The sequence below is a fragment of the Bos indicus x Bos taurus genome, chromosome 12 (assembly GCF_003369695.1).
Source record: "Bos indicus x Bos taurus breed Angus x Brahman F1 hybrid chromosome 12, Bos_hybrid_MaternalHap_v2.0, whole genome shotgun sequence".
NCBI classification, from domain to species: Eukaryota; Metazoa; Chordata; class Mammalia; order Artiodactyla; family Bovidae; genus Bos; species Bos indicus x Bos taurus.
Window position 1 is genome coordinate 76,006,772 of NC_040087.1, and position 24,891 is coordinate 76,031,662.

General features: G+C 43.8%; 1 protein-coding gene across 2 annotated transcripts in view; it reads left to right on the top strand.

Annotated features, from left to right (window-relative positions):
- The first annotated feature begins 12,840 nt into the window (after window positions 1-12,840).
- The window catches only part of CLYBL (citrate lyase beta like), a 237,887-nt gene continuing 225,836 nt past the window's right edge, over window positions 12,841-24,891 (top strand). Inside the window, exon 1 of one of the 2 annotated variants that reach the window (XM_027557895.1) lies at window positions 12,841-13,104. In XM_027557895.1, the coding sequence (XP_027413696.1) occupies window positions 12,962-13,104 (143 nt within the window). In that variant the 5' untranslated portion in view covers window positions 12,841-12,961. Of the gene's footprint in view, window positions 13,105-21,639; window positions 21,743-24,891 lie in introns of those variants that run through there. The other variant, XM_027557896.1, reaches the window with a different exon arrangement.

The window sequence follows — 24,891 nt, forward strand, 5'->3', positions numbered from 1 at the left end:
CCGCTAACCCACTGCGACCATCCTAGTCAGGGCTGGGCGCTGGGCCAGTGTGATTGATGGCAGCTCTAGTGAAGAAGAGCTGTCTGTGCTGCCTGCAGCTTTTGACCATGGGGTATTCCCAGGGGACAGGAAGAGCTTTTTGGGGGGTATTTTTTCAGGGGACAGGAAGCCACCAATCTACTATTCTCTGGAAATTACTATCTGGACTGACAGCAGAGATGTTTTCTCAGTTTGTCCAGTACTTCCTGCCAAGCCTCTGTGGTGGCTGATTTTCTTAGCCACTCACTTCTTCTTGAAGCTCTGATGGCTCTGTGTGGTTCCTCAGACCACCAGCAGCAGCAGCATCTGAAAACTTGTTAGAAGCCCACACTTTCAGGCCTAGGCCCAGACCCACTGGACTGGAAACTCTGCAGGGTGTGGGGGGCCACCTGGGAAGCTGAGGTTAAATGAGCCATCGAGGTGGCTCTGAAGCTCCCTGATTGTCTGAAAACCAGAGTTGAATCTGTTGCCATCTGCTTATAGCCTTGTCTTAAGGGACTTACCAGTCTTTCTAGCTGCTTCTTCACTTCCGTAACATCTTACAGAGAGGCCACAATGAATTTTTTTGCCAACCCAGTACATATTGACTCATTGGGAAAAAAACCTGATGATGGGAAAGATGGAGGGCAGGAGGAGAAGGGAGCGACAGAGGATGAGATGGTTGGATGGCATCATCAAAACAACAGACACGAGTTTGAGCAAACTCCAGGAGATAGTGAAGGACAGGGAAGCCTGGCATACTACCAGCCATAGGGTGGCAAAGAGTCATCTTAGCAACTGAACAACAAACAACAATACATATATATACATATTCATACATATGTACATACATACAGTCTTGGGCTCTGGGTCTCCTTCTGTTTTGGTTTTTCTCTCCTCCACAGCATGACCTACTCATGCAGCTGTATCAACCTCTCGTTCTTGCAGCCCCCATGGCATGCACCCAGCACAGTTGCTCTGTCCTTCCCTTGGATATGACTGGTCTGACTCCAATAGCCTGCTCCCACAAACTGCTAGGATGCATCCTTGTATACCTTCTCTTACAGACCGGGGTAAACTTCCTGAGTTGCGTGCAGGCATGAGATTGCAGGCTCATGGGGTATACACATAGGAGGTCTGCTGAGCTCTGCTGAGCTGCTCTCCAGAAGATGGCGGAGTCTCCCTGCCCATCTGCGTTGCGTGCTAATTTCCACCTCTTTAGATCTTTCTCAACAATTACTTTCATCTGACTTTTTAATTTTTCCTATGGTGTGGGTGTTCAGGAGGAATCTCCTTTTACATAATTTGCGTTTCTTGGGTTTCCCTGGTGGCTCAGTGGCAAAGAACCTGCCTGCTAATGCAGGAGATGCAGGTTCGATCCCTGGGTCAGGAAGATCCCTTAGAGTAGGAAATGGCAACCCATTCCAATGTTCTTGCCTGGGAAATCCCATGGGCATAGGAGCCTGTTGGGCCACAGCCCATGGGTTGCAAGAGTTGGACATGACTTGGTGACTAAACAATAGTGAGATTGAGCTTGTCTCATATTTCCCCTTTTATATCCTTGGCCTATTGTTCTACCGGATTTCTGACTTTTTTGGTTCATTTCCTTGTATATTCTAGATAAGACGTCAATACACTTTACTGTAAAGGCCCAGACAGTATTTTAGGCTTTGCCGGCCGTCTGTTCTCTGCTGCACCAGTTCAGCTGTGCTGCTGTAGCACGCAGCAGCCAGAGATGGTGCGTAGTGAATGAGTGGGGCTGTGTTCCAGTAAAGATTTACCTACAAAACAGGTGGCAAAGCTGAATTTGGCCTCTGAACCACCGTTTTGTCAACCTCTGTTCTAGATATGACTTCCTTGTTGGATTTTGACATCACAGTTCTCTTCTCCTGCTGTCTGTGGTGTCCTTGGTTGATTATTTCACTTTGATGGGTTCAAACCCATCTGTTTTTGTCTCACAGTTTAGAATTTATGAAGTTCTTCTCAACCTCAAGATAACAAATGTATCTGATTTTTTTTTTTTCTCTTGGTTTTCTGTTTTTCTTTCATTCGTTCAGTCACTAAATCATGTCTGACTCTTTGCAATCCCACGGACTGTAGCCCGCCAGGCTCCTCTGTCCGTGAGATTCCCCAGGCAAGAATACTGGAGTGGGTTGCCGTTTCATTCTCCAGGGGATCTTCCCAGCTCAGGGATCAAACCCACGTCTCCCGCATTGGCATGTGGGTTCTTTACCACTGAGCCACTATGGGAGCCCTTTATATTTTTATCTTTCACACTGTAGACTATCCAAAATTGGCCCTTATGTGTGGCGTCTGTTTTTCTCTATATAGTAAACTGGTTTCCCAACACCATGGATTTGTGGTGTTGAGAATCATGCCTCAGTTCCTATATGTAAATGAATCTGCTTTCATTCTGTCCCACCAGCTTATTTATCTGTTCCTCTGCCAACACCACACTGCTCTTCGGGCTTTGTCTTGTTTTGTTTTTTCACTGTGGCTTTGTAGTAGATCTTCATATCTCACAGTGTGATTCTTGTCATGTTTCCTTTCAAAAGCCCGTGAATCCACGTCTATTTCAACAATGCACACTTTATGCCTTTTCTGCTGCCATTTGGCTTCAAGGCCTTTATAGGAAGAAGCACGAGATATGAAGTCAGGCAAGCTCTAAGAGTCAATTCCCTATTGAATGCTGTTCAGCTACTATTTCTTGAATACCTGCTGATTTAGGACTCTCAGTTTCAAGAGCCCCAAACCCAGCTCAAACTACATTAATTAAAAATGTAGACCCAGGGTTTCTCTCTCTGCAGATATTTCCCTTAGAATAATGTTTTTAATCAGATCCAAAACCTCTTCAACTTCTTTCTTGAGAGGACAAGGTTAGAATCTGGATTTCTAACACCACTTTTGAGGCTCTTACTGCTGAAGAAATAAGAAAGAAATTTTTTCTGTAGTGCACTAGAACGGAGATGTTAAAACCGATTCTTGAAGCATGCTTTAAATTTATCTAAAACAATGATTATTTGAACAGTTTAAATACAAATGTGTGTTCAAATTAGTATTGATCTGTAATTATTATATTTTGCGCATATCACCCTTTTAACCTGTGCCTAACACCAGTACTTAATTTTTTTTCTAATGTAAAAATACTATTGCCTGTAAAGGTCTTCCAGAGCCAAATGATGGCAGTGAAAAATTCTTTGGAAGTTACATGAGAAAATTTATTGGAGGAGATTCCCTGGAGGTCCATTGGTTGGGATTCCATGCTTTCACTGCTAACGGGACAGGTTTGATCTCTGGTTGGGGAACTAAAATTCATTGGAAAAATAGGTTTGGATTATGCCAGAATCCCATGGACTGAGGAGCCTGGTGGGCTACAGTTCATAGGGTCGCAAAGTCGGACACAACTGAAGCGACTGAGCACAAGCATAAGCCATTGCTAAAGTCAACTATTACAGAATCCTCAATAGTATGTTTGGAATTGACTTTGTCTCAGAACTAACAGTTACATAATAAATACATTAACCAGGAAAAAAGTATATATACATATATATATATATATATATAGGGAGTTCCCTGGTCTCAGTTCAGTTCAGTTCAGTTCAGTCACTCAGTCGTGTCCGACTCCTTGTGACCCCATGGACTGCAGCACACCAGGCTTCTCCATCACCAACTCCCGGAGCTTGCTCAAACTCATGTCCATTGCGTTGGTGATGCCATCCAACCATCTCATTTTCTGTCGTCCCCTGCTCCTCCCTGGTCTAGTGGTTAGAATTTGGCACTTTCACTGCTGTGGCCCACATTCAATTCCTGGTCAGGAAACAGATCCTGTAAGCTGTGCAAGCAAAAGAAAAAAAAAAAAAATATATATATATGTATACACATAAATGTATTATACACACACACACACATGCAAATACCGGCTCATGTAACTGGAAAGTCCAGTAGATGGCTCTGTTAGATCTAGGGGTTCAAGCAGTATCACTGGGGCTCTCTCTCTCCTTCTATCTGCACCTCTTATCTCGGCTACATTGCCTGCATTCTCAGGCAATTTCTTTCCCCAAAGCAGCCTAAATGAACTGAAACATTCACTCAATTGTGCCCAGCTGTTCAGGACACCATGGACTGGGGCCCATCATGCCCTCCTGTCCATGGGATTCTCCAAGCAAGAATACTGGAATGGATTGCCATTCCCTTCTCCAGGGGATCTTCCCAACCCAGGTGTCCCTCACTGCAGGCAGATTCTTTACCATCTGAGCCACCTTCAATATATTCGAGACTTGTAGTGTCTTTATTATTCCTAATATTAGAAGAGACACTTTTCTCATCAAACATTCATATCCACCCCACCAAAGTGGACTCTCATTGTCTGATTGGATGAATCATGGGGGCAGAGAAGGTGGTCACGTACATGACAACCCCTTGGATTTCAAGGGAGGGGCGTCCCCAAAAGCAGAGAAGCTGAGCAGACCAGGATGCCCATTTCCTCTCAGCCTGCCCTGTCTTCACAATCGGGGCACCTCTGAAGACTCAAGACTGCTGCGGGGCCGGACACTCAGGCTCAAAGAGTTTGTGTCACTTGGAAGAGCCCCACGATCAGCAAGAAATCAAGCCAGGACTAGCGAGCCGGTCTGTCTGTCCCTGTTAGTCTCTCCTTTACCCCACATGGCCTTGTGATTACACTGCTGTTGCTTCAAACCCACTGTGGCACCAAGTGAGCTCGTCGTTTTTCCCCAAATCACATCCCAAGTACCCCATAGATACTGCCATTTCCTGTCTGCAGGTGTGAGATTCTGCTGGCTCCTTCCTTGAGTCAGAGTCTTCTTTCATCCTCATGGCCAGTCGTCAGTCTCTTCCCTCACCCTGTGCCTGCCACCTCCACGCTTGCTCCGGGCTCATCGTCTGACATCCAGATGACGATCCTGTCTCTTTCCCATCCCAGTCTGTCCTGCATACAGCCACATGTTAAACTCCCTAAAGTATAGTTTCTTTTTAAAAAAAAATGCTTTTAAAATATTTAGTTGGATGCACCAGATCTTAGTTGAGGCATGCAGGTTCTTAGTTTCAGCATGTGGTACCTAGGTTCCTGACCAGGGAGCAAACCCGTATGTTCCCCTGCATTGGGAGCGTGGAGCCTTAACTCTGGATCACCACGGAAGTCCCTAGGTTCTTAAAAAAATTTTTAATGATTTTTTTTTTGGGGAGGGAGGGTGGTTAAAAGTGTGTCTCAGTTTGTATTACTGCAATGACAGCAGTGATACAAATACAGTAATACATACGCGGCACAGCAGAGCCCTCGAAAACTCAGGGGCTTACCACATGGGTATTTATTACTGGAGAGTGTTTATCCGTCTGCTGAGGCTCAGCCAGTCTGGACTGAGCTGGGGGCTCTGCTTCCCGTTGGGGCAGCTTTGTGTCTCCTGCAGGTCTGAGGGGGCAGCTCTGACCCACAGGACCTCCCTCCCAGCGCCGCCTCCTGTCCAGAGGGTGGGCTTTGCCAGAGGGTGCTCTTCTCACCGTGATGCAGAAACGTGGGAGGCTTCCCAAGGTCTAGAGCTGGAAACTGACACACCATCATTGGCCAAGTTCAAAGTCAAGGGACGAGGAGAGATACTTGACCTCCGCTGAGCCTATGGAAGGGTGTAGACACAGAGAAAAGGGGAGACCTGGAGTCATTAACCCAATCTACCGCAGAGCCCATTCTAGACGCTACCATCTGGATTTCAGAGTCTTCCATCGTCTGGTCTCCCTCCAATCATCCATCCAATACCCTCTGGGCTCTTCATCTGGGACATGATTCATGGACCTTGGGAATCTTATAGAAGCCAGACAAGATTGGGCAATTCCAGACAGCAAACTATATTCATACTGCAGGCCAAACCTAGCCTGCCCCCTGCTTCTTTCCCACCACACACAGAAAAGAGGGGAATTTTATGGGTCCACTCATTATTGGTAGGCTTTACAAAATAAACAAATGTTAACAATTTTTTCCTCTAGGAAATAAACTAAGCCAGAGATCTTCTTTATGATTTTTTTGGGGGGTAGTTCTTTGGGGAAAAACAAAATCTCAAGGAATTATTTTCTCAATAAACAGTGGCAACAGTTTATTTTTGTTGGCTTGATTTAAATCCTCCCCCACTTTCTTTTTTTGGATTGAGAGATTGACTACCGAAATGAGAAAGAGACCATTTTTTTATTCTTTTTTTTGTGTGTGTGGTTTCTCTGGCTGGAAAAGAAAAAGTCTGCATTCTTTCTGTATTCAGTGTACTTCAAAGATATAAAAATTTAGATATCAGGGTTATGGTTGTTCTAGATTTCAGTCTATTTATAACTTCCTCATATTTCACATTTGTTTGACCTCAGGTTAAAGGAATGCTTTTGAAAAGTATAACGATTTGATCCTAGCAATGGATGTAGCAAAAATACTGGGGTCAATAAGTTAAATTAAAAGGCTTAAAATAAAAAAAGAAGAAGAAAAAGAAGAAGAAAAACTAGACTTTGCAAACTTTAAGCTTAGGATTACATGACAACTGAGAATCTCCTAGCTGTGTTCCTACAAAAGTTTATGCTGCGAAAAATATTTTTCAAAGGTAATCAAAGTAAAGAAAAAAATTTGAATTAGAAGAAACTAATTTCCTAATATTCTGAATTCATTTTCACGGCTTACATAGGACCCTTCACTAGATTTGTTTTCAGTATTTTTATATATGTATTTTATTTCTTTTCACTTCCACAGAAGAAAATATATGAATATTTCCATGTGTGTTGGAGTGTTACAAAATAACCTTAAATATATGTTTTAGTAATTTATTGAGAGCAAAGAAAATAAGTTTTAAAGCAGTATGTGTATGTGATGTATTTGTTAAGAGTGTTGCTGTTCAGTTGCTCAGTCGTGTCCAACCCTTGGCAACCCCATGGATATATATATGTGTGTGTGTGTGTGTGTGTATGTGAGAATCATCTATCCATCTATGGAGAGAGAGAGAGAGAAATACACACACACAATAGAAAAATGCTTAAGAATTTATCTATAAGGAAACCATCAGAATATTAATAATTACCTTTGAATGTTAACTTTCTCCCCATACCCCTGTTGATTTATTTCCATATGTTTCAATCAATCTATAATGAATATATATTGAATACTAAATGGGATTTTAAAAGAGAGAGATGGGCTTCTCTGGTGGCTCAGTGGTAAAGAATCTGCCTGCCAATGCAGGATACACAGGTTTGATCCCTGGTCTGGAACGATCCCATGTGCCAGGGATCAGCTAAGGCCGTGCGCCACAAGTGTTGAGCCTGTGCCCTGGAGCCTGGGGAGCTAGAACCACTGAAGTCTGCATGCCCCAGAGCCCTGCTCCACAAGAGAAGTCCCTGCAATGAGAAGCCTGTGCACTGCTACGAAGAGCAGCCCCGGCTCATCACAACTAGAGAAAAGCCCACGCAGCAGTGAAGACCCAGCACAGGCGAATATAGGTAAATAAAATTATTTTTAAGAGAGAGAGAGAGACATGTAACGACTGGGCCTTTTCAACCTCTGGAATCCTAAAACTCTTCTAAATTGGAGAAAACTAATGACAAAACCTTCAGAAGAAGCCTTGGTTTTGAACGCTGGAAATCATCTGGCTAGCTGTATTGCTTCATCAGGCAGAAAATTAGAATGAGGAATATTATACATGGAAGAGGATGAATTTGGGTACCAGTGATGGTTTCTTCACCATTGATTCCTAGACTAGTGTACAAATACAGAAGAGTAAGTGCCACCTTCCCCCACCCTCAACAAAAGAAATACGGGAGCTCAGAGTTCCCTCCAAGTCTAGGCTTTTGCATCGGTTTCAGGTACAACCTAGAGGAAAATAGTCAGAAGACCAGAGTCACACAGATCAGTATTAAGGGATATTAATATTAATATCCCTTAGATATTAATTAACGTCCAAGGGAGATATTAACTTATGCTTGGAGATTTTCCTTATGTAGCAATACTTGAAAAAATAGCCATGTTCAATGAGACATTATGAATAAGATTAAATACTCATAATATGCATAGGTTAGAATTCAGCAGGGCATTTTACTTCTCATAAATCAAGAGGAAGGACAGAGGTAATGTAAATTATTCATTATTTGGGTTTCTAAATGTCGTTCGCTAGTATTTAGATATCAGAGAACATTTCACTGGAGAAATGATGGTAGTTTATGAACAAGTCAATCTCACAACTGGTTTTGAGAATCTACAGTGCGTGAGCTACTATACCTATTGCAAGGAATACAGAGACGAATGAGGATATGGTCTTTGCATTCAGAGGGCTCAGCTTATCAGACATTTAAGTTCAAGATGTGCTTTGTCCTTTTGTTTCAAATAATTTTTACAGCAACAAATAAAAACGAAGCACCGTGACCAGTGAATGTTAGCCACAAGAACAGGCTCTTTTGTTAGATGGACCATTTTTGCTCTGGATCAAGGCTGTTTATGTCATCATGAGCTGGGGAGCAAAGGTTTAGAAAAGGGGGATTAAGAAATCATTCAGAGAAATTACATCACATAAAGTCCCAAATGCCCAGTTTATCAGGATGAATCTAAGTTTGGTTCCTGTTGCTAAAAGAAAAAAAAAAAGCGACTCACATGTTACTTACAAGCAAACCTTAGGGCATACCATTTATTATCAGCAATAAACAGATTTGATTCTTTTATAAATGAGATTGTCAGGGCCCAGGGGATTTGTCAGAGCCTGGATAATCCTCAAATCGTCTGCCTGCCCTACCAGGGACGTGAGGAAATTGTCAGTAATAAGGCTGGTTAGCAGTCTTCTTGTCTGGTGCATTAAAGATTATTCCACAAAAGCCAGAGGGTCTTAACCAACCAGCTTTCATCATAGGGTTCAATGGTACACATTTTATCAAGTCTCCTGTCCACAGAGGCTGGGAAGACTCTGTCAACTGTGCAAGTTGCTGGGCCCTGAGTCTGGGAATCAGAGGCTGGGACTTCGGGAGTTTTCAACCCAGTATGGTATACGGAATGGACCCAGAGCTCTGTGGCCACGGAGATGCCAGCATGCGTATGGTACCCCACTGCCCACAGGCAACCATGGTGCAGGGTCTCTGTGTCAGGCTGAGTTAGGGACCTGGGTCTAGTTGGGTGAGACTGTGGTTTCTCTTCTTCTTTTTGACTTATTGTTTATATGATTTAAATTTAACGTTTTGAATAAATAATACATGTAAACGGTTCAAAAGTTTTAAAATTGCCGAAGGGATACGATGGAAACCTTTCCCATCCCCATCTCCATGTGCCTTGTCCCTGCTTCCTCCAACAGGTAACCCCTATCATTTAGAAGCATTATTTTTCCTTTCAGGCTTCCCTGGTGGCTCAGATGGTAAAAAATCTGTCTGCAATGCAGGAGACCCAGGTTCCATCCCTGGGTTGGGAAGATCCCCTAGAGGAGGGCATGGCAACCCACCCCAGTATTCTTGCCTGGAGAATCCCATGGACAGAGGAGCCTGGTGGGCTGCGGTCCACGGGCTGCAAAGAGTCAAACACGACTGAGCAACTAACACACACACACATTTTTCCTTTCAGAGTTTTTTTCCTTAATTATGTAGTCAAAATTTTAATAACAAAAAATACTGTTTTTTTTAAACATGGTCAAAGATACTTGGATAACTCCAGATTTTGAAAAAACAGCCTAGCCCAACAGTACAATAATGCATCTCTGTACAGAACATTCCATAGATCAACAGAAAATATGTTTAAGCACAAAAATAAGAAATATTTAAAGGGAATCTCTAAGCAACATTTTATTTCTGCAAAACAGACATATAGTATTGATTAAATGTCTACAAGTGCTTTTCATTTACAAAAATACAGCTCAAGCTCTGCACCAGGAGAAGCCCTCACGATGAGAAGCCTGCACGCTGCAGAGTTGCCCCAACCTGCTGCAGCAAGAGAAAGGCCTCACATAGCAACGAAGACAGCACAGCCGAAAACAAAAAAAAAATTTAAAAATTAATAGAATGTGAACCATATTTTTATTTTAGTCTTCTTTTTACACAAAAGACAGAATATAACACAATTGTTCTGTGGCATGTCTTTTTTTCCCTTGCAATGTATTCCACTATATGTAATGAAACTGCTTCTGTATTAGTACATTTATATATTAGTAAAAAGAATAAGGACATACACGATTAAGGAAATTCTTTTTATGGTTGCATACTTTTCTGTTGTTTCATGTATGTACTTTAAAAAGCTGGCCCCACGATGATGAACATTTAGATTTTTCCCTAATATTCTGCAATAACATATCATGATACAGTGAATAATCATGCACATTAGTTCTTTCACGAGTTATTACTATTTACCTTTCATAGGGCTATGTAGTAGTGGCCAAGACAGGGGCCTCTCTCCTTGGCTCCATAAGTTAATAAACAAAATTTCTAATAGATTTTTAAAAATTGAAGTATAGTTGGTTTACAATGTGGTGTTAGTTTCAGGTATACAGCAAAGTGATTCAGTTATACACACATACATTCTTTTTCAGATACTCTTCCCTTATTGGTTATTACAAAATATTGAGTATAGTTCCCTGCTATATGGTAGGTCCCTTTTGGTTTTCTGTATATATGTAATAATGTGTATATGTTAATCTCAAACTCCTAATTTATCCCCCCACCATTCCCCTTTTGTGAAAGTGAAAGTCACTCAGTCCCCTCAGACTCTTTGCGACCCCAAGGACTATACAGTCCATGGATTCTCCAGACCAGAATACTGGAGTGGGTAACCTTTCCCTACTCCAGGGGATCTTCCCGATCCAGGAATCGAACTGGAGTCTCCTGCATTGCAGGCGGATTCTCTACCAACAGAGCTATCAGGGAAACCCTTTGGTAACCACAAGTCCTTTTTGGTAACCATAGGTTTGTTTTCTACATCTGTGGGTCAATTTCTGTTTTGTAAGCAAGTTCATTTCTATCATTTTTTTAGATTTCACATATAAGCAATATATGATTTTGGTTTTTCTCTGTCTGACTTACTTCACTTAGTTTGATAATCTCTAGGTCCATCCCCATTGTGGCAAATGGTATTATTTCATTCTTTTCACGACTGAGTAATAGTCCATTATACACATGCCCCACATTTTTATCCATTCCTCTGTTGAGGGAAATTGAGGTTGCTTCCACGTCTTGGCTATCGTATACAGTGCTGCAGTGAACACTGTGGTGCATGTATTTTTTTGAATTAGTTTTCAGCTGAAGTTGAAGCTCCAATACTTTGGTTATCTTATGTGAAGAGCCGACTCATTGGAAAAGATCCTGATGCTGGCAGAGATTGAAGGCAGGAGGAGAAGGGGATGACAGAGGATGAGATGGTTGGATGGCATCACCAACTCAACGCACATGAATTTGAGCAAACTCCGGGAGATAGTGAAGGACAGGGAAGCCTGGCATATTGCAGTCCATGGGGTCACAAAAAGTCGAACATGACTGAGTGACCGAACAACAACAACCAGCTATTCCACTCTAGGAGTGGGATTGCTGGATGTAGTAAATTCTTACAGGTAACAAACGACCTCTTTTATTTCCTAAACGTGGGATTTGTGAAGAGTCGGGCAAGGAGTCATTTCAAAGCCTGGCTATAACTTCTGCGCCTCCTCCATTCTCACTCTTATCCTTATGTGACTCCTTCATTTCCTCCCATCACTCAAAACTAACAACCTGGCCAGGTGGCTCAGTGGTAAAGAATCCACCTGCTAATGCAGGAGATGCAAGAGACGCAGGTTTGGTCCCTGGGCCGGGAGGATGTCCTGGAGGGAGGGGATGGCAACCCACTCCACTATTCTTGCCTGGAAAATTTCACAGACAGAGGAGCCTGGTAGGCTGCAGTCCATGGGGTACAAAGAGTTGCTCATGACTGCGCACGCACCGCACTTGCCCTCCCCCTTGAATCTCATCACTCTCAGCTGCATTTGAACTGCTCATTTGTCTTCTCTCAGAGCAGGACAAAGTGGTGCTGAAGGATTTCTCACCTCTCCTTAGCAAGTCAACTTCCCAGCTATCCGCTCAATGTTGATTTAGCATCTACTGGGTCTCAGCATCATTTTAGGCATGGAACACACAGTGGCAAACAAAGTGAACTCAGATCCACCCCCCTGGGGCTTACACTCTAATGGAAGGCAGCAAATGAATGACAGTAATGACAGGCGATAAGCCAGTAAGTGTATAATGTGACTTCAGGCAGTGGTAAGTGCCCTGGGTCTCAATTTAAACAGTTCAGGAGTGGAGAGTCCTTTTCAAATGACACACAGAGAAAAGATCCCAAAATTCTGGCTTGAAAAATTACTGAAGCTGCTCTCTTTAGAAACTTTCAGTCAAGGAGGTTCTGGCCAGAGCGAGAGTTTGATGATTCTGTCTGACACTGACAAAGATGTGTGTGGTCATCTGAACCAACTGTGCCACTTTGGACTTGAAATTGGCTGGTTTGTACGAAGCAGTGTGCTTGGGCAGGTTTTATTTTTACTGGATGTATTCGCTTCTTCCTGCTGCTGTACTAAATGGCCACAACCTTGGTGCCTTAAAACAACACAGCTTTATTATCTTACAGTTCTGGAGGTAACAAGTCCAAAACAGCTCTCATGGGGATAAAACTGAGGCATCAGCAAAGCTGTGTTCTTCCTGGCAGCTGGAGGGGAGAAGCCGTTTCCTTGCCTTCTCCAGTCTCTGGAAGATGCCTGCGTTCCTCGCCTTGGGCCCCTCATCACTCTGAAGTTGAGTCTATGTCATATCTTGTTGTTCTGACCCTGACCCTCTTGCTTCTCTGTCCCAAGGACCATGTAATTACATTGGGCATAGCCACACAATCCGGAATCATCGCCCCATCTCAAGATCCTTAATTGCATCACATTTGCAAAGTAACACATTCACAGGTTCTGGAAATTAGCATGCAGACATCGTGGGGGCTATTATGCAGCCCACAGCACAGGCAATTAAGAAGAAAAAGAAACTGGGAACTTCCCTGGCGGTCCGATGGTTAAGACTCCATGCTTCCAATACAGGAGGCAAGAGTTTGATCTCTGGTCAAGGAACTAAGAACTTGTGTGCCGTGAGGTGAGTCCAAAATATAACACTTTTTTCAAAATTAAAAAAGACGAAACAGCATATATATTAAGATAATTATATACTATGATAATTATATATTAAGATAAGTATATACTAAGATAATTATATATTATTATATATAATATATATTAAGATAATCCTTAATATAAAAAGTGAATTAAAGTAACAGGGGTTCCCTTATCTGCACATCCTCTCCAGCATTCATTGTGAGGTGGGTGAATCCAGAGCCTGTTATACAGAGTGAAGCGAGTCGGAAAGAGAAAGACATGTATATTGATGCATGAGTATGGAATCTAGAGAGATGGTTCTGATGAAGCTATTTGCAGGGCATTAATGGAGAAGCAGCCACAGAGAGGAGACTTGTGGATACAGTGGGGGAAGGAGAGGGTGGGACGAATGGAGGCAATAGTATAGAAACATATACATGTGTGAAATAGACAGCCAGTGGGAATTTGCTGTGTGTCAAGGGGAGTTCAACCCAGTGCTCTGGGAACCCCTGGAGGGGTGGGATGGGGTGAGGCAGTGGGCGGTTCAGGAAGGAGGAGATATGTGTGTACCTGTGGCAGATTCATGTTGATGTATGGCAGAAGCCAACACAATATTGTAAAGCATCCTCCAACTGAAAAAAAAAAAGCAACAGGGAAAATTAAGCAAAGGATAAAAATCCTGGCAGAGGATGCCTCAAGATTGAAACTTCCAGTTTGACAAATTAATTCTAAATGTCTGTCAGGTGCCAGGCTGTGTTCTGGGGGCTTGGGATACATCAGTGAACAAAACAGGCAAAAATCTCTGTTCTCACAGGGCTTACATTCAACATAAGCATGGTAAATAATATCTAGTTATTTAGAATGCTTTGGTAAAAGTCTGTTAGCCTTTGCCCTGCTTCATTTTGTACTCCAAGGCCAAACTTGCCTGTTAATGCGTATCCTTGACCTCCTACTTTTGCATTCCAGTCCCCGAGGATGAGGGCTTCTCTGATAGTTCAGTCGGTGAAGAATCCGCCTGCAATGCGGGAGACCTGGGTTTGATCCCTGGGTTCGGAAGATCCCCTGGAGAAGGGAAGAGACCACTCCAGTGTTCTGGCCTGGAGAATTCCATGGACAAAGAGTCGGACACGACTGAGCGACTTTCACTTTCACTTTTTCCCCTAGGATGAGAGATTGAACAACAACAAAGTGCTTTGGAAAAAAGGAAGTGGATCAGGGGAAGGGCCCCGGAGAGTCCCAGAGGGAGTGTGTGGGAGGTTGGAGAGGTGGGGGTGCGGGTGGGGGGGTCGGGAAACCATCTGCCCGAGACACTAGGGGGCGCTGCAGCACAGTTTCAGAGGCTGAGATTGGAAAAGAATCTTGGTTATACAATCAGTATTTGGGAGCCAGAAGGAATTTTAGAGGTCAGCGAAGTCTAACTTCCCCCACCTTATAAAGAGAAAGCTGAGGCTCAGAAAGTCCACAATGTGGTCTCTAGTTATTTTGCATTTGGCCTAAATTTGACAGACAGTCTCCTCTCTCCCCAAGAAAGCCAGACACAGTCATCACGTTATCAAAGGCAGCGCCTGCCAGGAGGTAAGGCTGGGAGGGTTTTGTATTAGAGCAGCAGGAGGCCTGGATGGTTTCAGAGTGTAGTTCTATCCATGCGACTGTTGAAAAATTATTCCACAGAACTTCTAATATGCTTCTTTCTAAGTGCAACATTCTGAAGTCTTGAATCAGTGACACTGGCCCTCCAGCCTTTGAGACGCAACTTTGGTGAAAATAACCTACGTGGGCCAGACACCCAAAGGAAGGGGAAAATGGATGATGATAAAGAGCCTTTGGTGTTTGTAACAAAGGAATAATGCAGCTTCATTTTCCTAATCGGTACTGCTGTAAGTGGTTATTTAAGTTATTTAAGCTTGAAATGATTACTGTAAACCATGGGTTGATTATTATTGTTATTCAATATCTCCCGGGGTGTGACTGTTTTCCAAAAGTGTAGCTGAGCCAATACAAAAATTAAGTACCTCGAAGATTAACAGTGAGAGTTATTTGAGTTTCATGACAATTATTAAGACCAAGTGGTGGGACTTCCCCGGCAGTCCAGTGGTTAAGACTCTGCCCTTCCAATGCAGAGAACGAGGGTTCGATCCCTTGTCAGGGGACCTAGGATCCTGCATTCTCTGCTGTCAGAACAAAAACAAAAAGACCAAGTGGTAACAATGTACCCTGTTTCCATTCAGGAGACCCTTATGTTGGAGGGCAGCCTTGCTTGAGACTTGGGCGTTCCTGTGGTTTAGAGTCTGGAGCAGTCCTCTCTGCTTGCTCTGGTCTTCCTCTAACGTCTCAGGCTCACTCCCCACGTCCAGTTTTATCCCTTCTTGCAGAGCCTCCTGGTTTCCCTGCCCCTCTCACACAGAAGGAATCGCAGCATCCTTTCTATTTCTGTATTCCCCTTCCCACATGCACCAGCAGACTCAGAGCTCACCTGTTTTTCCCACTTACCTGGCTGCCCCTTTCTTGCTGCTTTTTAAAATGTTTTGTTTTTCTAAAGAATTAAAAACAGAACTACCATATGATCCAACTATTCCACTCCTGGGCATTTATCCAAAGAAAATGAAACACTAATTAGAAAAGATATATGCACACCGATGTTCATAGCAGGGTTATTCACAATAGCCAAGACGTGGATCCAACCTCAGGGTCCATTAACAGATGACTGGATAAAGAAGATGTAGTGTACACATACAATGGAATATTGCTGTTGCTGCTGCTGCTAAGTCGCTTCAGTCGTGTCCGACTCTGTGCGACCCCAGAGAGGGCAGCCCACCAGGCTCCCCCGTCCCTGGGATTCTCCAGGCAAGAACACTGGAGTGGGTTGCCATTTCCTTCTCCAGTGCATGAAAGTGAAAAGGGAAAGTGAAGTTGTTCAGTTGTGTCCGACTCCTAGCAACCCCATGGACTGCAGCCCACCAGGCTCCTCCATCCATGGGATTTTCCAGGCTAGAGTACTGGAGTGGGGTGCCATTGCCTTCTCCACAATGGAATATTACTCAGCTACAAAAAACAGAGTTTAAAAACTGTTATTTGCAACAACATAGATGGACTGGAGGGTATTATGCTTTGTGAAGTAAGCTGGATAGAGAAAGACAAGTAAACACTGGATGTTTTCGCTTATATATGGAATCTAAAACATTATAAAACATGGATGAGTATAAGAAAACAGACTCATGGATATGACTAACTTTAAATGGCAGGTAATATATAAAAATATTGAATTACTATGTTATACATCTGAAACTATATAACACTGTAAATCAACTATACTTTAAAAATAGGTAAATGAAATCTTTTTTCTTATTTGGAAAAATATGAGCTTCATAAAATTCACCATTTTAACCATGTACATGTACAGCTCCCTGGCATTAAGTACAGTCACACTGTTGTGCACCCATCACCATCCACCCCTAGACCTCTGTTCATCTTTCAGAAAGAGTTCATCTTTCTAAACTCTGTACCCATCAGACACTAGCTCCCTATTTCCCTTCCCTCCAGCCCCTGGCAACCCCCATTCTCTGTCTGTCTCTATGAATTTGACTACTCTGGGAAACTTCATATAAGTGAAATTGTGTATAGTACCTCTCCTTTTGTGATTGGCTTATTTCATTCCTCATAATGTCCTCAAGGCCCATCCATACTGTAGCTCGTGCCTGAATTTTGAGATCAGGAATTGTGTCAATAAATGTTTGTCTGAGTTGGAAAAGAATGAGTTGGATATGAAGGTAAGTCATGAGGTTTGTTCTGTTCGGTTCAGTTCAGTTGCTCAGTGGTGTCCTACTCTTTGCAACCCCATGGACTGCAGCACACCAGGCCTCCCTATCCGTCACCAACTCCCGGAGCTTACTCAAACTCATGTCTGTTGAGTCGGTGATGCCATCCAACCATCTCATCCTCTGTCGTCCCCTTCTCCTCCCGCCTTCAATCTTTCCCAGCATCAGGTCTTTTCAAACGAATCAGCCCTTTGCATCAGGTGGCCAGAGTATTGGAGCTTCAGCTTCAACATCAGTCCTTCCAGTGAACACTCAGGAATCCGTAGATAATCTCAAAAGAGAGGAAGTAAACACTGACTGCCCCATGTCAACAGGGTGAGCCCGCAGGACCTGGGGCTTCACCTCCACCTTCCAGAGCTCATGCGAATGTCTCTTATGAACAACCCCAACCTGGTTTCCCGCAGGCAAGGAAATTCTGGGAGAAGTGGTCCCAGCCAAGCTGAGCCAACACTGTGAAAGCCATCACGATGCTATCAGAGTGTATTCCACACAGGAGAGAGCTTCCATATTGGCCAGTTAGAGATAAGGACCGAACCCTCTCTCGACAATTTTACATTTCTGATGACTGGAAGAATTTTCCACCGATGGTCTCTGGCTCCGTGCCCTCCAAATCTGTTTCTCTTTTACTACGCATGCACTGCTGGGGCCAGGTACCCAAGGGGCATGTTCTTATTGGGATATGACCTCTGACCTTTGCATCTTTATGCACACGAGTCAGTACAGTGGGCAGCAGAATTCCTGAAAGTCATTCTTAAACCAGAACTGCTCATAATTAGACATGGAAGTGACTGCAAACCACACAAACGTATTCTATGAAATCTAAGCCAAATATATCCCAGCTCAGCTTTTCCTTAGCTGGACTCCCAAAATACATGCAGCCATTCCTACGCCATCCAACATTAAGGAAATCTGAGAGAGGAACAGTTGGAGTAGACGAAGAAAGTGTCTTAACCAATGGTAGTTAAAATATCTTACTTTGGTACAGTTTACAAAAACAAATGCCCTTGTGCCCTGGTGGGCACTTGGAGGGGACCAGTGCAAGTCAGCGGCCCTGAGGTTAACTGCCTTTGGATAAATTTGCATCTGGCTGTTTCTATGCAAGGCATTATTTGAATTGATTTTTATTTTAATTTTTTGTTAAAAATATTTTTAAACATATATAAATTGAGGAATATATAATAAATCCCACTCCCACCCATGTACCCATGTTTCAGCTTCAACAGTGATCATCGTTGATTGGTTATTCTGGTACCCACCCTCGTCACCCATAAGCCCAGTGTGCTCTGGAGTTGTGATGCTTCTGTTAGCCTTCCTTCTTATCTCACCAGATTGCTTAACTCAGCAAGGTCTCACAGAATTATTCAACTTGCTAAATTTCATATTTTTAGTGCCCTTGGAGCAAACACAATTTTCTTTTTCTTTCAGTTTTGGAGGCTTGAGTAAAGACAGATGTGACTAGCTCCTGGAAAAGAACTAGATCCCTTTCTCTATTATATCTGGAAAAATAGTTTCTTCCAGGAATCCGTATACTAGGTAGATGAAATTAATAAAGTCTACCAACATTAGGAAACAATCCTTAAAACCCACAAGTTAGTAATCTCACAAGAGGTTGAATAAAACCACAGTAGTCCTGGTTAGAATGGGCATAGCTATAATTTCTTCAAGCAGAATTTTAAAGAAATTGGAATCAGTTAGCAAAAGAGTCATTGGAGGTTGTATTTTACCTAAAAAATTCATAACTTCCGGGGCATTTTTAGTAAGGATAACAACTCACATGGCAGTTCTCGGAATTATAATGAGGCTAGAGGAACATTTTCATCTTATATTTATTAAACACCCACAGGTGGCAAGTCACTGGGCCTCGTGCTGGGGGCACACAGCAATGACAAGATGCACTGGGTCCCTGCTCTCAAAGAGGTCACATCTATTTCTATAGAGTTTCTAGAGCAGAGCACTAGCAGCCTTTCTGTGAGTGGGAAAGTCCAAACATCCCCTAGCCCTACTTTCTAAATGACAACCACACACTCCCAAACCCATCTGTCTATGGCCATACTCCCTCCCACCCTGAGAACCACAGGAGGAAAGGCAACAGTAAGAAAGTAAATTCACAAGCTGGTAAACAAACACTGTGATGCGGGTGGTGATGGAGACGATCAGGCGGCTGTGCCAGTGAAACAGACCAGGAGGATGCTCTAGTGCGGGTTGTCGGCTCAGGCGCTTTGAGCAGGTGGCAGGTAGGGTAAATGTCCGAGAGGATGCGACAGTCTGGCCATAAGAGTTCTGGGGATAAGAAACACCATGTGAACAAAAGAAAGAAAAAAAAGAAAGGAACAGCATGTGCCCTGAAGTGGGAGAGAGTTTATCATGCTAAAAACCGAAAAAACTTCCCTGGAGGTCCCATGGTTAAGACTGCAAGCTTCCAAAGCAGGGGGTTCGGTTCCATCCCTGGTCAGGGAACTAGGTCCCTACATGCTGTGGGGCTTGACCCCTGCAAAAAAACAAATCCCTCCTCCCAAAAAAACCCACAGAAAGAAGATAGGTGGGGCTGAGACGAGGGTGAAGAGACAGGCAGGAGCCAAATTAGAGTACGGGCTTCAGAGTCATGGTGAAGAACAGCGGTTTTATTTTGCTGCTGCTGCTGCTGCTAAGTCGCGTCAGTCCTGTCCGACTCTGTGCGACCCCACAGATGGCAGCCCACCAGGCTCCCCCGTCCCTGAGATTCTCCAGGCAATAACACTGGAGTGGGTTGCCATTTGCTATTCCAATGCATGAAAGTGAAAGGTGAAAGTGAAGACGTTGTATCCGACTCTTAGCGACCCCATGGACTGCAGCCTACCAGGCTCCTCTGTCCGTGGGATTTTCCAAACAAGAGTACTGGAGTGGGGTGCCATTGCCTTCTCCGATGGGGTTTTATTCTAAACGCTGTCAAAAGTTGATAAGTAACAGAAGTAAAACCAACGAATGCTCGAGGTAGTAATTGGTAAAAGTTTATTGTGGACAGATGGAAAAGACATCTTGCAAACTGGAAGCACTCAAACCAAAGCATGGAATGAGACTCAGGGATATATTGTTACAAAGTAGCTCCTTTAGTGAGAAAGTAGTAACTGTTCATTCTTCACAGTGATTAGTTATGGTATTTATGGTATTAGACTTTTCTTCAATGATAAGGAATTGAGCAGCGGTTACCTCATATCAACCTTGGGAAGTAGTTCAAGTTTTGCTTGTGATTTTCAGAGGCATAAGCAAGAAATAACCTAGGTCAAGTTGTCTTGCAAAATAAGTCAAATTAGGCTTTGATTGTATGATGAAGCTGGGTTGTCTACTCAGGATTTTTAAGGTGGGTCTTCATTTGTTTTTTTAACACTTCTCATCGAATGTCACTAATGAGTGTTAAGAAAGGAATTGGTGTGATGATAATAATAAGTAGTTAACATTACTGAGCATGTGCTCTGAGCCAGAAGAGGTTTTAAGCTCTTTATATACGTTAATGCAACATATCCTTATAATACGTTTTAATTACCCTATGAGGTGAGTACTATTTGTATTTTCCTTTTTACAGGAGAAAACTGAAGCAGGGAGAGGTTAAGTAATTTGCCCAAAGCCACACAGCTGGTAAGCTGTTTAATACCTTCGTGTTCTCCTGACTGTGAAGCTAGAGTTGTATTTGCTATCTGGCAGGAAGGAGTCGGAGTGAAGGGTAGTGTGTGCCGCCCGGTGTCTTCAACAAGCATTTCCCTCGCCCAGAAAACTGCCAGCAGTAGCTATTCTATGCCTATTACAGGCATAAATGCCCCATAAAGGATTAACTGTTAACCAAGGCACGCACAAGATGAGGCTCACAAACTTTGTTAGGTAATATTTAAACAAAACCAACAAAGAAATTCCTTGAAAATCTGGCTATGTTGGGCTGGGAATATGCAAGCTCTATCAAAAGCTGCCCTAAAAACCCAGAAGCGTGGGCAGGGTTGGATTCAGTCACCCAAAGACCCACTCAAGAAAGAACCCCTCACCCCCCTTTAGACTTTGCCTCGCGTTTCAGCCTGAAATCTGTTAGTATCCAACCTGAAGTGAAGTGAAGTGAAGTGAAGTGAAAGTCGCTGAGTCGTGTCAGACTCTTTGTGACCCCATGGACTATATAGTTCATGGAATTCTCCAGGCCAGAATACTGGAGTGGTTGGCCTTTCCCTCCTCCAGGGGATCTTTACAACCCAGGGATCGAACCCAGGTCTCCCACATTGCAGGCGGATTCTTTACCAGCTGAGCCACAAGGGAAGACCAAGGGAAGACTCTTGAGAGTCCCTTGGACTGCAAGGAGATCCAACCAGTCCATTCTGAAGGAGATCAGCCCTGGGATTTCTTTGGAAGGACTGATGCTGAAGCTGAAACTCCAATACTTTGGCCACCTGATGCGAAGAACTGACTCATTTGAAAAGACCCTGATGCTGGGAAAGATTGAAGGCAGAAGGGACGACAGAGGACAGGATGGTTGGATGGCATCACCGACTCAATGGACATGAGTTTGAGTAAGCTCCGGGAGTTGGTGATGGACAGGGAGGTCTGGCGTGCTGCAGTTCATGGGGTCGCAAAGAGTCGGACACGACTGAGCGATTAGACTGATCTGAACTCAGCCTGGAAGCTCAGACAGCCCGAGGGGGCAGGAGCTCAGAGCGCGGGGGCGTGGCTTGCGGGGAGTGGGCGGGACGTGGAGAGGGGCGGGACGAAGTGGAGACGGATAGGGCGGGACGCGTGCGTCGGGAAGATGGCGCAGCGTCTGCTGAGGAGGGCGGCGCGAGGAGCGACGGCGGCGGCGGCGCTGCCTAGGCTGTGAGTGCTGGTCCCCAGTCCCCCGCCGCTCGGCCGCGCTCGCTGTGGGTCGGCATTCGGCTCAGCGCTGCGCAGGCGCGGCCTCCTCGGCCCCTGGCGGGAAGCCCCGCGGGCCGCGAGCGCCGTGAACCTCCCGAGCGCGCGTGCTCGACCTTTGCCAAGGTCGGCAACGCCCCGCGGGGGTCGCCCCCACCCCCTGCAATGTCCTTGCCTCAGTCCGGGAGGGCCGTTGTCTGAGTCCGGAAAATGGGTACAAACGTTCGACCTCTCAAACCCAAAAAACTCGCGGCCCCACACAGGGAAGCCAGGAACGTAGGGCCGGGAGGCGGCTCGCCTCCACCTGGTTGTTCACGCAGCGGTTCCCAAACTGTTTGGTCTCAGGACCCCTTTACTCGCTGAGAAATTATTGAGGACCCCGGAGAGTTTTTGCTTGTATCTGTTGCTTTTTTTTTTAATTTAAAAGTTTAGTCATTTTAAAATCACAAATCCATATAAATTGAACGCAGATTGCATCTTTAATGAAAAATATTAGAGAAAAGTGGCGTGGTATATTTTTTAAAATGTCTTCAGTTTAATTAAGGACAGTTGGAGTCACATATCACCTGTCTTGGAGAAAGCTTACCTAGAAATTTCCAGGCTCATGCACAAACCAGTTGGAAAAGGGAAGACCTCGAAGACCCTTTCACAGGGTCTCAGGGTGCCACCTCCTTACCCCAGGTATCCTCAGATGACACTTTGAGAACCGCTGGTTGAGATTTGCTTGTTTGCCAACCACATGCACATATATGTTCCCTCATTCTGTTCCCTGATCACCATGGAAAGAAGCTGCGTGACTCATTTATAAAGATGAGGAAACCAAGGCTCGCAGAGGCTGACTGACACTCAAAGCAGAGAATGGCAGAGTTGGGTTCAGAAACAAAATCAGAGGCTCTGGAACTTGGTTACATCTGCTTGCTCCGTGCTTCCTGACTCACTGGTGTTCCATGCCAGGAACCACCTGGCTTGTGCATCCCACCTTCCCATTTCCTAGATCCTGGCCTGGTAATGTCTCTGGGTTCTGGGGTCAACAGTGAAGCCAGAGGAGCCCCTGAAAGGGTGTACCCTTCCAGAAAGTCCTTTTCTGGCCTATGAAGGGGCCAGCTTCTGTGGCCTCTTCAACAATGGGTCCAGTGACTACACCGGGTCACTGACTTCTAAGGCTCCTGGGGCTAAGCTCATAATGCACTTCATTCCTCTTAGCACACTGGCCTAGTCTCAGCACTCTTAGACACCCCACCAAGGCCATGGCAGCAGGCTTTCATGCAGAGCCCTTCCCAGGTTAAATTCTATGGGTCCTGGCGCCTTCAGAACACATGGGGATGGGAAAAGTAAATGTGCCCAAGGTCAGCTTAAAAAAGTCTGCCTGCAGGTGTCTTTACTTTCTATCCCAGTTGTCTAGCACTTCCTCTTCAAGCCAGTAGACTGGCTTCTGGTGGCTTTTCTCTTGTTTTTAGAGCATCAGCAGTGTTGCTGATAGGCAGTTATTGAACCCTCTTCCCGACCCTCCAGCGTTTTCCTCTGTTGCAGTGGTGCTTCCCTGGTGCTTCCCTGCCCTTCCTTTCTCCAGCCCAGCAGCTCTCTGCTGCTGCCGACCAATTTACAGAAATACCCTGCCCTCATTGGGGGCACATAACTGCCCACTGCTAGGAATGTCTTTTAAATCCTCTCAGCTGGCAGAGCAAAGAAATTTGTGTAAATAGTAATCCATGCATATGTACACATCTAGAAATATTTCTCATGTAACCATCTGTACCTATATTAAGCTAAAGGTGAGTTCATACTGTATTCTAATCCATTACCACATGGATCATTCTAGCCTCCTCACCCGCCTTGTTTATAAATTTTCATCCCAACAGTGAGAGACCTGGCTTCCACTATACACTATCCAGTCACTCAGTTATTCAATTTCAGTGTGCACGTAGCAGTATCTGACTTGTTAGACCATACTTCTCGGGAAAAGACTTTAAAGTCCAGTGCTTAGATACAGTTCCTTTCCCTTTAGTCGTAGAGACTCCACTTATTTCCACAGTTACTTGGGTTAGCACCTTTTCTTCCCAGCCCCTTCAGTGAGGTGATTTCATACATTTGTAATACAGTAAGATTCTCTTTTCCCTTTTCTTGTCTAGTTGCACTAGCTAATGGTTTTACTAAGTAAGACATTAAATAGGAGTGATGAGACTCCTGTTTGCCTTGGTCCCAATCTTAGGGAAAGCATCCAGTTTTCCACTGTTGAGTCTGATGTTAATTGTAGGTGTTCTATAGATGGTTTTTATTCCCCATTTACTGAGGTGCTTTTTTTTTCCTTCTTGTTTAGCCTGTTGATGTGGCAGATTATATTAAGTGATTTCTGAATATTGGGCTAGCCTTGTATACCTGGAATAAATCCCACTTGGTCATGGCCTATAGTTCTTTTTATGTATACATTGTTGGATTTGATTTGTGAATATTTTTTGAGGGTTTTACATCTGTATTCATGAGTGACGTTAGTCTGTAGTTTTCCTTTCTTGTATTTATTTGGTATTGGTTTCTATATGTTTCATCTCTTTTTTGTTCTTATATTCTTTTACTGTTGCTTTCTTCTTTCTTTTGCATTAAGTATTTTCTTACATGATATTTTTTATTTCTTTAATGATTTTTTTCACTATTTTTTTAGTGGTTGCCCTCAGGCTTACTATATGCCTCTTTAAAAAATTGTGGTAAAATATGTATAACAAGCTTTGCCATCTTAACTATTTTGGGTGTACAGTTTAGTGGCATTATCATATTCACAGTGCTTTGCAGACATCATCATTATCCCCCCATTTTTTTCATCACTCCAAACAGAAACTCTGTACCTATTAACAGTAACTCTTCATTCCCTAGCACCTGGTATTCTCTAATCTACTTTCTGTCTCTCTAAATTTGCCTCTTTTAGGTATTTCATATAAGTGGAATCATACAATATTTGTCATTTTGTTTCTGGCTTATTTCACTTAGCATAATTCAAGAGTCTTCCATGGTGTGTAGCATGTATTAGAACTCCATTCCTTCCTATGGCTGGATAGTATTTAATTGTTTGTATATTACTGTATATATCTTAACTTATCAGAATCTACTTTTGATTTATACTG